General features: G+C 53.1%; 1 protein-coding gene across 1 annotated transcript in view; it reads right to left on the reverse strand.

The window, feature by feature from the left end:
• ATM (ATM serine/threonine kinase) overlaps positions 1–13,877 on the reverse strand; it is a 77,516-nt gene that overhangs the window by 30,276 nt on the left and 33,363 nt on the right. Inside the window, exons 30-38 of the mRNA XM_078878163.1 lie at positions 13,347–13,546; positions 12,308–12,548; positions 11,249–11,416; positions 10,402–10,534; positions 10,014–10,112; positions 8,729–8,915; positions 8,207–8,354; positions 437–616; positions 47–233 (exon numbers count right to left, since the gene is read on the reverse strand). Coding sequence (XP_078734289.1) covers positions 47–233; positions 437–616; positions 8,207–8,354; positions 8,729–8,915; positions 10,014–10,112; positions 10,402–10,534; positions 11,249–11,416; positions 12,308–12,548; positions 13,347–13,546 — 1,543 coding nt within the window. The remainder of the gene's footprint in view (positions 1–46; positions 234–436; positions 617–8,206; positions 8,355–8,728; positions 8,916–10,013; positions 10,113–10,401; positions 10,535–11,248; positions 11,417–12,307; positions 12,549–13,346; positions 13,547–13,877) is intronic.

Below are 13,877 nucleotides of genomic sequence, written 5' to 3' on the forward strand. Positions count from 1 at the left end.
ATCGAGAATCCATTGCTCATCGCACAAAGCAGGAGGTTGGCCCCACCTCCAGCAGCGAGCATTGGCGTGGTGGGCCTGGAGGAGCCCTGTGCCGAGGACCGCCGTGGGGGCTGGAGGACCCTCATGAGGTGGCTCGAGATGAGAGGCATCCAGCCGCCACCGACCTCAGCGTCGCCCAGGAGAGCATCGTGCAGCAGCAATGGCAGCACTCGCTCGCAAACCTCCGCCTTCGCCTACAGCCGCAGCACACACGCATGCAGGGCCAGAGTGCAGAAGGGTCATCATCATCACCACCACCATATGAGAATATCTTGGTGAAAACGTGTGCTTAATTTTCTCGGAAATTAGAAGATCTAGAACAGGCAAGTTTTCCACCTGATAACTCACTCGAATGGCTCAATAAACAAGCTGGCTGTAAACACACAGAGCCCCTTACCTCACAGATGGGCCCGAGCAGACGCAAGACGTCGCAGCGAGCTGCACCGCCTCGGATGAGTGCACACGTTAAGCCTTTAAGCCACAGATCATGGCTACCACCGTCCGGCTCCCATAATGTATCACTCTCCAGCTCTTTAGAGGGGCGGCCGTCCAGCGGCAGGGGCGGCAGCTCCAAGCACTGGGGGGTCAAGAGTCAAATCAGGCATGAAAACAGAAATGCAAGAAGTTTCACTGTTATGTTAACACTGTCAAACATGTGTAATAAACGACTGGACCACGATGTCTGGCTCAGTGTCCTTTATTCGGTTCGTGCTGTACACCCACACGGCTGTCTTTACTCTGTAGCTTCTCCACGGTGCTGACTCCAATGTCGGCCCGATCCACAACAGCAGCCCCGCTGCTGTTTCTCTCACACAGCCCCCCTTGGCTGTACTCGCTGCAACTCCTCTCTCTCCACCTCCTGGCAGCCTCGTGCTGTCTCCCTCTCTCCCTCCGCAGCTCTGACAGCCTCGTGCTGTCTCTCTCTCTCTCCGCAGCTCCTCCTGGCAGCCACACCGCTGCCTCTAACACGCAGCCCTTCTGGCTGTCTCCTCTGCAGCTGCACACCACTCCGCAGCTTCCTCTTGTCTTCGGGGTTGGCTCCCGATGGCCGTCGGCGCCCCCCCCTCTTCCCACTCGCCCGCGTGGCCTCACTCTTTTCCGCTCACACCCCGACTAACTTCCCCTTCCGGTTTACCCGCTTAAGGACCCGAACCTTCCACCCACGTCACATGACTCCACCCCCCGTGACGTCACATCCGGAAGGTCGCTTACGCCCGCATTACACCACCCTCCCCCGTAGAAAAATCCCAGCCGACCTCGGCTGACCAATAGCAAATCGTAATGCGGCGAACCGAGCTTCCCCCCCTAAAGGACACTAAGCATACAATGTAACAGCAAGAACAACAACAACAACGCAATTAACATCAACGAACGTACAAAAAGCATGCAATAAATACAACTGTAAGAAAAAAAAATAACAAGACAGCAACAATCAACGAAACGTAAGCGATTTGGAACGTGTGCGGGTCGCCGGCCCGTCCCGGACGGTCGGCGGCCCACTCGCAGAACGGGAACGCGATGAAAGTCGAGGAATGACAGGGGGTAATCCCCCTGTCGCAGCTGGAAGTCCACCGACGTCCCGTGTCCCTAAAGAGTTAGTCTTGGGCTTGTCCTGTGACCGTGCCCGCAGCTGGGTCGGAAGGGCTGCAGGGCTCGAAGGTCCCGCAGACCTGGCAGGCGTCCTCCGAGCAGGGCCCCTCGTCCCCCGCAATGTCACGGCCGGCCTGTCTGGAACAGGTACGACAGGCGCTCTAGCAAGATCAATGGACGCAGGCAGGGGAGAGTCAGCAGCAACAGACCCCGGCAAGGCAACATTGGGGGATGACGCATCATGTAAGGGAGCAACATATGGTTTCAAGCGCGACGTATGCACAACCCAGCGACGAGACCCAATCTGGACGCGTGCTGACTGTGGGTTGGGAACCGCAATGAGGCGTACGGGACCATGCCAGGGTTTGTGCAATTTCGGCGAGGTCCCCGGACGTACCTGTGGACAATGAAGCCAGGCTAGGTCCCCAACCTTCCAAGGGCACTCCCCCTCAGACCGTCGCGCATATCGCTCGTTCCGGGCCTGGGCTTTGGCCGTAGCCACGCGGGCATTCTCCCGCGCCTCCGTGACTCGGCGAACCGTGTCCTGAATGTATTCAGGAAGTGGTTTACGAGGTCCCTTCACCCCAGTTCCCAATTGCACATCCACCGGCGGCACGTTTTCCCGACCATACATAAGGTAAAACGGCGAATATCCTGTAGCCGCATGAGGCGTCATCCTGTACGCCGAAAGCACCCCGGGGATGTGCAGATCCCAATCTGATTGTTGTTCACTCACGGTATGGCAAAGCATGGCAGACAATGTCCTGTTCAGCCGTTCAACCATACCATCCGTCTGCGGATGGTATGGGGATGTCCGTACTTTCTTAGTCCCAAGGCCCGCGCACACTTCCGCCAATAATTTAGAAGAGAAATTCCTGCCCTGGTCCGTGAGGAGTCTCTCAGGCGCCCCCTTATCCATAATATACCCAAACAAAAAGGCGTCGGTAATGGCCGCGGCCGACTGATCGGGCAACGGCCAGGCCATCGGCCAACGGGAGAGGTACTCAACCCCTACCAGCAAATATTTATTACCCCTCGCCGATGGTGGAAAAGGTCCCAATATGTCCAGTGCCACCAATTCATTGACTCGAGACACCTGAATCGACTGGAGAGGCGGCACGTAAGGATGTTTCGGCGGCTTACGTCGTGCACACGCAGGGCACGCGCGCACGTGCCCTACGACATCTGTCGCCATGCCGTGCCAAAAATAATGACGTTGCAACGTCAACAAGGTCTTCTGCACCCCTAAATGTAAGAGAGTGTCACAATGGAGGGTTCTAATCAACTCGAATCGCAAGGACGTTGGTACCACCAGGCGCCAACGTTCCTGGAACCCCTCCCGCCACATAAGCAGACCATCTCGGAGAGCGGTTTGCGGCCCCATAGCCGTACTCGGACTCCCATTGTCCCTAGCAGACCGCTTCCGCAAGGACACCAATGACTCATCCATCATCTGTTCCCGGATCCAGACAGACCGCGGCAGATTCAAAACCCCGTCAGCCGGTCCCGGTTCCATCGGAGTGTCCGACTTCTCGACGGCCAACGTAAGCGGCTGAGGGGGGTTTGGAATCGGCGAACACCTATGCGTCCCCGACTCACATTTACAAGGGGCACGCCGCGGTAATCTGGAAAGTGCGTCAGCGTTCGCATGGCGCACTCCCTTCCGATGTTGAATTTGGAAGGAAAATTCCTGTAGCGTGTCCAACCAACGTGCCAACTGCCCGGATGGCTGGTCAATTTTAAGGGCATATTGCAAGGCCGCATGATCCGTACGCACAATAAAAGAACGACCGTAGAGGTATGGTCGAAATTGCCGTAGGAAAAAAACAACCGCCAATAGTTCTCTGCGAGTGACACAGTAGCGGGTTTCCGCAGGAGACAAGACTCGGCTACCATACGCCACGACACGCTCTACATCCCCTTTAGACTGTGATAACACCGCCCCAATACCTGTGTCACTCGCGTCCGTATCAAGAATGAATGGGTGATCGAAATCGGGATAATCCAATGTTGGGGCCGTGGCCAATAGATCACGCAGACTCCGAAAGGCCGCCTCCTCCGGCTGTCCCCAAACAAACTTCCGTCCTTTACCCGTAAGGAGATGCAAGGGCCTCGCAATCGTCGCAAAACCCGGCACAAATCTTCGGTAATACGAGGCAAATCCCAAAAACCGCCGAACATCCCCCACGGTGGCCGGAGTCGGCCAATCCCGGACGCACGCCGTCTTTTCCGGATCCGTGGACACTCCCTCAGCACTCACAATGTGCCCCAAATAGCGGACGGACCGTTGCAGTAGGTGACATTTCTTTGGTTTGAATTTCAATTTGGCAGAACGCATCCTCGTGAACACTGTCTCCAGCCGCGTCAAATGTTCATCAAATGTGCGGCTGAAGACAATAATATCGTCCAAATATATAAGACACGTCTCCCACTGCAACCCCGTCAAAACGAGCTCCATCAATCTTTGAAATGTAGCAGGGGCCGCATTCAATCCCATCGGGAGACAGTTGAATTGAAATAACCCCTGCGGCGTACGGAATGCGGTTTTCTCCCGTGAGGACTCGTCAAGGGGAAGCTGCCAAAATCCCGAAGAGAGGTCCAGTGTGGAAAAGAACTTAGCCCCCGACAATGCGTCGAGGGAGTCATCCATACGCGGCAGGGGGTACGCATCTGCCACCGATATCTTATTCAATTTGCGGAAATCAACACAAAATCGCAATTTGCCATCCTTCTTCTTAACCAAGACGACTGGAGCGCCCCATGGGCTGTTAGATGGCGATATAATGTCCGCAGCCAACATGTCTTCCACTGCCCCCCGTACGTGTTCTCGCTCCGCAGGACTCATCCGATGCGAATTTAATCGAATAGGGGCAGCATCGCCCGTCTCAATGTGATGGTAAAGCAACGAAGTGCGGCCCAAATCCAAATCATCGGAGCTGAACACATCGGAATATGTCAACAACAATTTACGCAGCGCACCACGTTGCTTCATGGACAGGGAAGAATTTCCGTCACATAAATGAGCAACCCAACGATCATCCGAACTCCTTGGCTCGGAAACCCCAGCAACAACTCCCCGGCTATGTGGACAATCATGGGTCGCAAACGCCGTAGTGGCATGTGCCACAACCGTACCGGCCGGGACACGGACGTTTTCTCCCCCCGCATTAAGCACCTGTAAAAACGGTAATTGATCCGGCCGGACGATGGTCTGTGCCCCCACTAACGCCAACCCGGTTGTTATCGTGGCGGACGGTGACAACAAGACCCCTACTGCTCCTAGCCGATCAGGCAGGGGCTTCCGATACCGCAAGGGTATAAGCATCTGTGTACCAGGTGGGATGTCCACAGATGCGACGGACAGCGCCTGCACTTGTACGGCCGAAGCAGGTCGCCCCCAGGGCGACGGCAGAAACGAGATTTGACGGCCCCCCGGCAGTTCAATACAATTCTCATTGATTTTGATCAAAATGGGCATCTTAGCCAAAAAATCGGTGCCTAACAAACAAGGAACCGCCAAAGATCTCGATATCAACACAACACCCGAGGCCGACACATCCCCAATAGATATCTTAGCATCCACCTGACCCACGATACCCATGCTACCCCCGTTCGCAGCGACGCACGACCCATAAACCGGACGCACAGCCCCCGGCGGGATGCCCAACAGATGGAAAATGACATCCGAAATAATAGTCGCAGACGCGCCGGAGTCGACCAAAATGCGTACGTCCACCCCTTGTATAGACCCCGGTACAGTGGACGAGCCCGTAGCGGCCGCGACGACTCTCCGTGCCAACTTGCGCCACTGCGTGACCGAGCGACAAGGCCCCGTCGAAGGGCATGCTTTAACCACAACGTTAGGATGGCGCAACGACGGTGATGGGTGAGGTGTAAAGCCTTGCCGAGTGTCTGGTGCGTGCCTACATGCCTGTTTCGGAGGATCTTTAGCCGACTTGACCGGTGCCGAGGCCTCCTGCTGCGGCGGAGCCGGGAAGCGGGCCCAGCAGTCTCTGGCGTAGTGGCCCCTACGCCCGCAGCGGAAACATTCGGCCTCGTTGCGCCGAAGCGCAGGCCTCGCCTCCTGACGGCCCCGTTCTTGTAGCGCCGCGCGCGGTCTCGGCCCGCCGCGTCCCGTCCATGGAGCGGAGGCGGCCGTCAGTTGTTGAGGGCCCCGGTCATCCGGAACATAGACAGCCTGCGCAGGGTTCCACCCCAGCGCATCCCCTTCTTTGACGGGCCCCCCCGTCCACGCCGTCACTTGTTTCCAGCGCCGGAGGTTGAATTGCGCATCGAGACACTTAGCAGCCGTCCGGGAAGTTAGCTTCTCATGCCCACACACAGGCATGGGGATCCCTAGATCCCGAGACAGCTCCAACATTTTCCCTAATATGAGAGGCTCGAGCAGGTCCTGTGGCGTCTCAGGATAAGCTGCCATGGCCAGCTCCAGCACCGCACCCCTGAACGCCACGGGCGACTCCTCTGGTGCTCGTTGTCGTTGAGCGAATCGCCGATGCGCATCATCTGGTGGCTCATAAGCATCGGCCATTTCTTGAAAAACACCACATAAAGTTGCCTTCTTATCGGTCGTTATGGAACGGAAGAATCGGACAGATTCGTCGTCTAGGAGAGTCGGCAACACCTCCAAAGCCTCCGCATCGGTCCATCTTGCTGTGCGTACCGCCGCCAAGAAGCGGCAGGCGAACGCGCTCCAGTCCCCACCGACGGAAAATTCTTTAACCGTTGTAAGGTGGCGACTCCGACTCCTCTTCCCGCCGTCTTCCAATGGTGGTGGTTGTGATGGCAAATTCAAAATGGCGTCGGCCCGCGGCGTGGCCAAGATGGCGGTTTGGCGCCACGGAGCGCGCAAAATGGCGGCCTCTTGCCGCGTGGGCAATGGCGGCGGCAGGACAGGCAACGTGGCGGCCCGCGGAGCACCAATTGCATCATCCATCGTCCCTGGCGCGACGAGATGGCATAGATGCGCCAGGACGTCCTTAAGTGCCTCCAGTTGTACCGCCATCGCTTGCCATCGTTGATCCGCGTCTGATGATGTCGACGGACCCGCCACCGCGCCAACATCCTCCACTCCCGTTCCCGTGGTCGCCTCAGCCGGGCTCTCCTCCACCACCCCAACAGGATCCGTGGTTGGAGGGAGTTCGTCGTCGTCGGACGAAGAAGCCGATGCAGGCGCCGGATTAACTTTCTTCCTCACTTGTTTCGACATGCCGTTGCACTTCCGACACCAGTGTAATAAACGACTGGACCACGATGTCTGGCTCAGTGTCCTTTATTCGGTTCGTGCTGTACACCCACACGGCTGTCTTTACTCTGTAGCTTCTCCACGGTGCTGACTCCAATGTCGGCCCGATCCACAACAGCAGCCCCGCTGCTGTTTCTCTCACACAGCCCCCCTTGGCTGTACTCGCTGCAACTCCTCTCTCTCCACCTCCTGGCAGCCTCGTGCTGTCTCCCTCTCTCCCTCCGCAGCTCTGACAGCCTCGTGCTGTCTCTCTCTCTCTCCGCAGCTCCTCCTGGCAGCCACACCGCTGCCTCTAACACGCAGCCCTTCTGGCTGTCTCCTCTGCAGCTGCACACCACTCCGCAGCTTCCTCTTGTCTTCGGGGTTGGCTCCCGATGGCCGTCGGCGCCCCCCCCTCTTCCCACTCGCCCGCGTGGCCTCACTCTTTTCCGCTCACACCCCGACTAACTTCCCCTTCCGGTTTACCCGCTTAAGGACCCGAACCTTCCACCCACGTCACATGACTCCACCCCCCGTGACGTCACATCCGGAAGGTCGCTTACGCCCGCATTACACATGTATTGTGTGCTGGTCGTTTTGGGCAGTAGCCTTTTCCAGAGCAGTGAAGGAATTTATAAAATTTAACATAAAATGTATACGAGTATTTTGCACTGTGATAGTTTATAAACTGTTGGAATTGGAGATGCATTTGAACACTGTTGATCAACAGTGATGTAAGCAGGACTATCGACAATTAGGCTAAGACAGATATATAAGTGCCATGTGTCCTATAGGCCTAAAAGCAATGCATAGCTCATCATCGTAGCAAAATGCAAATTGCAGTGGGAAACAAATGTCTTATCACAGGAGTGACATTCCCCTGCTACTGTTGAGTACGGCACATCGAGATTCTGATAAACATACAAAAGCATATACTTTACTATGCAGTGCTGTATTGTATTTAATTCTTCTTACGGTGTGTACAGGAGGCCTACACATAACTCTGGCCTTGGTGGTGGCTCTGGGTTCTGTCCGTGCACACCCCATGCTGTGTGTTCTGGCATTTTAGCTTAACATATTCACTTTTTTTTGGACAAAGCTTTTTCAGGCTAAGTCAGTGGTGGTTGCGGGGGGTCGGTCCAGGATCAGCTCACATATCACTCACCACTGATATTAGCAGCGAGCCAGAATTTAATATAAGTCAGGTCGCCGGGTTTACAGCGTAGTCGGCTAATCACTTCGCCACCGTTCCAGTTCATTCTCATTCAGGACTAAACGTAAAGATGGGGAGATGGTGCTAAGTCTTTAAGAGCTGCCTGGCTACACCGCACTTGCCTTCTTTTTAGGGTTGCGAAAGGGCGCGAGGATCTGCAGGAAGAACTCTGTCTCAGGCAGGGCCGCCTGACGTTCCCAGAATTCGGCGCCAGCGCGCGTGGCAAGCACGGCCTTCAGGCAAGTGGAGCTGGCTGCTCGGACCTCCACACTGGCATGGAAAACAGTGAGCGGTGGTGACGACGGAAGGGATGGCAGCGGTAGCATGAGCAGCAGAGAAATGTTGAGTTAAAATTTACTTGCACTGACAATTGGTACCATTGAGTCACTTAATGATCTACACATTCATCTACTCATTCTCTCACTCACTCAACTACTAACTTAACATTCGTTCAGTCAAGCGTATACCCAAATGCTCACTCACAAATTTACTGGCTTAACCACAAATGCACTCGCTTCCACACTCAACCACACATCTACACACCCAGGCACCCAGGCACCCACTCAGACAGCCATCCATCTAATCACTCCCAACTATAAGAGCAGAATTAAATATACGAAGTCGTCATGAGGCAGTGTTACCACCTGCTGTCAGTCAGTGCGTCGTTCAGCAGTGCCACGGCCATGTCCGTCCACTGTGTGGTGATGGATCCGGGGTCCTGGGGGGTGATGGAGGTCGACAGACCCCAGGGTTGGCCCTCAGTATCCCTCTCCAGGGCCGTGGTGGAGAAAGCGACGGGACCCAGCTCGCCAAGGCAGGCAGCCACAGCCTCTGTATTTTTGGAGAATAAACAATTGATTCTGGATTTGAATGAGTGGGTGATTAGATTGGTGGGTGGGTGACTGTGAGTGAGAGACTGAGCTGTCAAGCGAAACAGTAAGACATTTAATTGCTAGGTAGATACATTATTGGTTAAGTGGGTGGTTAGTTAAGTGGGTGGGTGGGTTGGTGGCTGGATGGGTGTAAAGGTGATTGAATGAGTGAGTGGGTAGGTAGGTGTGTAAATGATTGAGTCAAAGGATAGGTGAGTGGCTGGATGGGTGAGTAAGCGTGTGAATTACTGGGGTGTGGAGTTAATGAATGAGGGTGAGTGATGTGAGGTGGATGTGCAATTGAATGTGTGGGTGAGTTAGGGAAGTGGTCTTGAGAAGCTTCTACGGATGAAGCCAAATTGAACACGCAACTAATTTTTCACAAAAGTTTGTGTATGCAATCAATCAATTGTGCACTCGGTCTTCACCAAGTCCCTACAAGAGAAACAGCACGGCTGACTTGGAGCATAACACAGAACCTCAGAGGTGTGGGCTTAGTGCAATGACATGAGAACTATAAACCTGTGGTTTGATCGCACGACTGACCATTTTCAACTTCAGAGTTCAAATCCTGGTTGGTAAGTCGACAGCCCAAGCTCTCCCCCATGGCTGTTACAATAAGTACCCCTTCAAGGGATGTTATTAATTGCTCACCAAAGAATCTCCAGTGGGCGACTGCGCCGTGCCAAACAAACACACTGTAAACTCCTGTCCATTACGAGCATTTCAAGGTCGTACGAGTGGTGCACACTCATTATCTCCTGAAGCCATCAACTGTATTTTCAAATGCCCGTATTTAATTATGATTGATGCTCAAATTATACCACCGAAAAGAAGAACCCTATTGAGTGACAGGTCCCTGCCAGAGAAATGTAGAATTTCCACCACTGGCTAATTGGCATTAAGAGAGATGATCACGGCACAATGCTTTCTTGAGGAGGGAAACAGTTTGATAGATTTTATGTTGGGCGACACAACCACCTCGAGATATACTTTTAATTCAACTCAACATTAAACTACGCTGTGTTGTGTGGCGATTATCACGAGGATGAGTTACCCAGAGTATCTTCAGCCCCGGTTGGAGAGGCCAGGGCAGTCCGGCTCATGCGCACCAGGCCACCCACTAAACGGATCAGCACGCCACCCTCCAAGGCATCTGCAACAACAGCCCGTATGTTGAACTTCTTTCGCACCGTATGTAGCCAACCTTGCTGATCGGAGGTGCAGGGGAGAGACAACAAACTAAAAACAAAAAGCAGTTCTAAAGCAATGAGATTTCAATATAGATTGCAGTGACCGTCTTTGTTCGATGGCCAGCCAAAAGCCGCTGCGAGGCTGCCTGGAGTTCGCGTGATGGTTTATTCTCCTTGACGAGATCAGCAGCTACTGTGGTTCATTTGTGCGAAAGAAGTTCAACATACATACATATGTAGAGTGGTGCTGACCTTGCTGGGCGGCAAGCAGACCACACAGCTCTTCCTTGCGCTGCGCCAGCTGCACATGCAGGTGACGAACGCCATCGACGCGTGCCCCGGCCAGGCCCTGCCAGACGCCCGCCGACAGGAAGTGCTCCAACTCCTGGCAAGAATAACGTGGTGAGTGTGAAAAGCAGGATTAATATTATTTTGTTGTTATTATTATGCTTGTTTACCCATAAAAGCCCAAGTCTCATGACTCTATTTCAGGAAGGTCCTGCCAATTTTTTGCAGGTGACAATGATTGCTCTGTATATTCCAATTATTTTTTTCTGGAACATGACACTGGCATACAAAGGTCTACTCTTGTGAATGATGTGAAGGGATCTTTAACGTCCACTTTGAGGCAGTGGGAATTTTCATGTTTAATAAATCCGTAGTAATGACCACGACAGCCGCTGCATTTGAACCGTGAACCTTTGCAACAAGCGGCAAATGCGCTACCACATCATAGTCCCAGAAGGCGAGAAATCGCGAATTATGTCAGCTCCCTGATTTATTGAAAACAATTCAATGATTTTATCTGATTAATGATTGTCACAAGGTCGATTCCACAGAGTGTGCATGTGCACATCCCACATCTGAGAGTATTTGGCTAGGAATGCACTTATTTGTTGATTAAAATCACATCTTACACTGACAATATGTGCATCAAATCACGTGTATAAGAATCAATTAATTAAAGATACATGGGAATGATATGGAAATGGTATGCCGATGTTACGTTTAGGCTGATGCAGCAAAGATAACTGTACAATCGAGGCAGAACAAGAAACCATACAAAGCTTGGATTTGACAGGTTACACCTTCACCTCACCTGCAGCAGGGACAGCTTTCCGTGCTGGTATTTAACCCTTTCCTGGGCCGATCGCAGGTGCTCCAGGGTTTGTTGGTGTGGGAAGGGGTCCAGACGGCTTAGCGCACGGGATAGAGGCTCTACAGCCTGGCAGTTGATCACCAAGAAGTCCAACAGAGCCAAGGCCTGCTGAGACACGATGATTCCCAATGAGTCTGCGTAAGATTGAAGGGCACATGCCATTGGTGAACACCAATTACAGCCGTAACGGCACACGAAGGGGTGGTGTGGACAGCACCATGCCCACCTCCCTTTGTCTCCCCAGTACTGAGGTTCATATACAATGCCGGATACTCATTTAAGGCTCAGTCAACCTAGAGAAGGCCAAAGGGAGGTTAAGGTAACAACTCGATACTGATGTTGTAAAGGGCTGGAAATTGAAGCCAGATAACTTGGGTTTACAATGCAGCAAGAACATCACTCTGACAACTTCAAGCGCCACGATGGGGTGGCATGGCCACGTGCTTGGCCACCTTGGTTTCTCCAGCGCTGACATCTACAATAATGCTGCACCAGTTACTCAATTCAGGCAGAATATACCTGATGAGGCTTATGACGAAATCCCCCGTAACGCACCAGATCGTGTGAGATATCGGAAGCAAAGCGGGGTTGAGCCTGGGTTGAGTGAATGGATGGGCGACTGTAATGCATAAAGATGTTGACAAAGGGGCTGTGGGCCTATGTGGTGGCCAGCATAGGAAAGTGCAGAAAATGCATTGTTGTGCCATACTTCTTTGATCTCTGACTTCCCCTACCCACACTGAGCAGCAAAGTGAAGTGTAGTCCAATACTCTCCAGGAGTGGGGAGGCCCTCATCCATCAGTGGACTGAAAACAGCTGTACATGTAGAGGCCTATGGGAGGCCCAAAGCCAGATTCAGATACCAATTGCCATTAAGTGTAACACAGCAAGGTCTTTTAACCTAGACAGACAGAACCAATTGCACAGCACACGACCCACGGGTGCCAACTCCCTGTGCAATTCACGCAAAGTGACACTTCGCAATGACGCTAAACTGACCTGCTTTGCGATGTCACTTGCGTAACCATGTTTTTTTTGTGACGATGTCGATGAAGATGTTGATGATGATTGTTGTGGTGGGGATGTCCAGGTAATGAGTGGCAGGAGGGCAGCGACAATGGCGTGGAGGTGTGGAGCCAGAGCCTCTGGCCTCCAGGTGACTCCAGCTCGGCAGGACACGTTCAAGAGGTCAAGGCAAAGGCTGAAACTCCGACCAGATGTTTCATCCTGGACGTTGGGGCTGATGGGTTAAATACACGCCGCACAGAAAGCCCCTTTTTAACTAAGAGAGTGGGTGCTGTTTTTTAATCCAGTACCGTGAGAAATCCAAACTGTGATATCCCATTTGTCTCTAAACTAAAATGTATCTCGACATCCAATAATTAGTGGGACGAGGGGGGGGTTATGTATCGGTCCATTGAATAAAGTTTGGATTTGTGTTGGATGTCGCAAGCCAGACCCACCCACTACCTAAACAAGTGGAAATTCAAATAAAGCCCAGTGTGTGATTGTGGAAATAGTCTAGACCAGGGGTCGGCAACCAAAATAACAAGAAGAGCCATTTCTTTCCAATTCGGTACAAAATTCAGTATTTCAAGAGCCGCAATGCATCTATGTACATACGTACATATCGTAAAGAAGCAGCCCGTAAAGAGCCGCATGCGGCTCCGGAGCCGTAGGTTGCCGACCCCTGGTCTAGACCATCGAGCACCACTGAAGACATTCCTGGCTAAATTATCTGAACATAGACATACAAGTTGCTTTTCATGCAGCCATACACAAGATGGCCATTATAAGCACCTCTGAGAAATACACGTAACCCATCCTGGGGGGGTTTCAACGCAGAATCACGGCAGTGCTGGCTCTGCGTCTCCGACACGGCCAATAAGAGCCCACCTAGGAAATTGTCACATCACTCCAGTGCCTGAACCCAGTATCTCGGCAATGCAGGCCGAGGTGCCTCTGACAAGGCCATTGCGAAGCACCCCCCTCCCCCCCCCCGCCATGGGAGAGTGAGCTGACGGAGTTGCGGCGGCACCGGCTGTTGATGAGGTGAACGAGAGTGTAGATGACGTCGCGCAGCACGAAGGCCCCCGAGCCGCCGAGGCCATCCTGCAGCTCCCCTAGCAGGTGCCCGATGAACAGGCGGTACATCATGAGGACCCGGTGGCGCTCGTGGGCATCCGTGGCCAGCTGTACCTGCTGCCCGACGGCCAGGAGGATCTTCTGGATGGAGTCCTACGGGTACGGAAGCGGAGAGAAAAGTGGTGTCACACGCAAACTCCAAGGCGACATGCACTGACGACGATGACGATGATTATTATAGTGGAGATCACAAGGTTGTGTAGAGGTCAAGAGTGCTGAGCTAACAGTGTTGAGATCTTGGATTCGTATCCAGACCGCTGCCTCTGATTAAACGGGGTTTGCAAGTGTAGGGAGCTCATGGTGTCAGCTGGGTTAACCTAAGACTGCACAAAAAAAACTCGTGACATTAAATAAAATCTTGCAATAAAATGTAGTTTCAGCTTTTGAGAATTAAACATATCGGCTTGACCGTCGTGTGATGAAC

Source organism: Lampetra fluviatilis, chromosome 50 (genome assembly GCF_964198595.1).
Source record: "Lampetra fluviatilis chromosome 50, kcLamFluv1.1, whole genome shotgun sequence".
Taxonomy (NCBI): Eukaryota; Metazoa; Chordata; class Hyperoartia; order Petromyzontiformes; family Petromyzontidae; genus Lampetra; species Lampetra fluviatilis.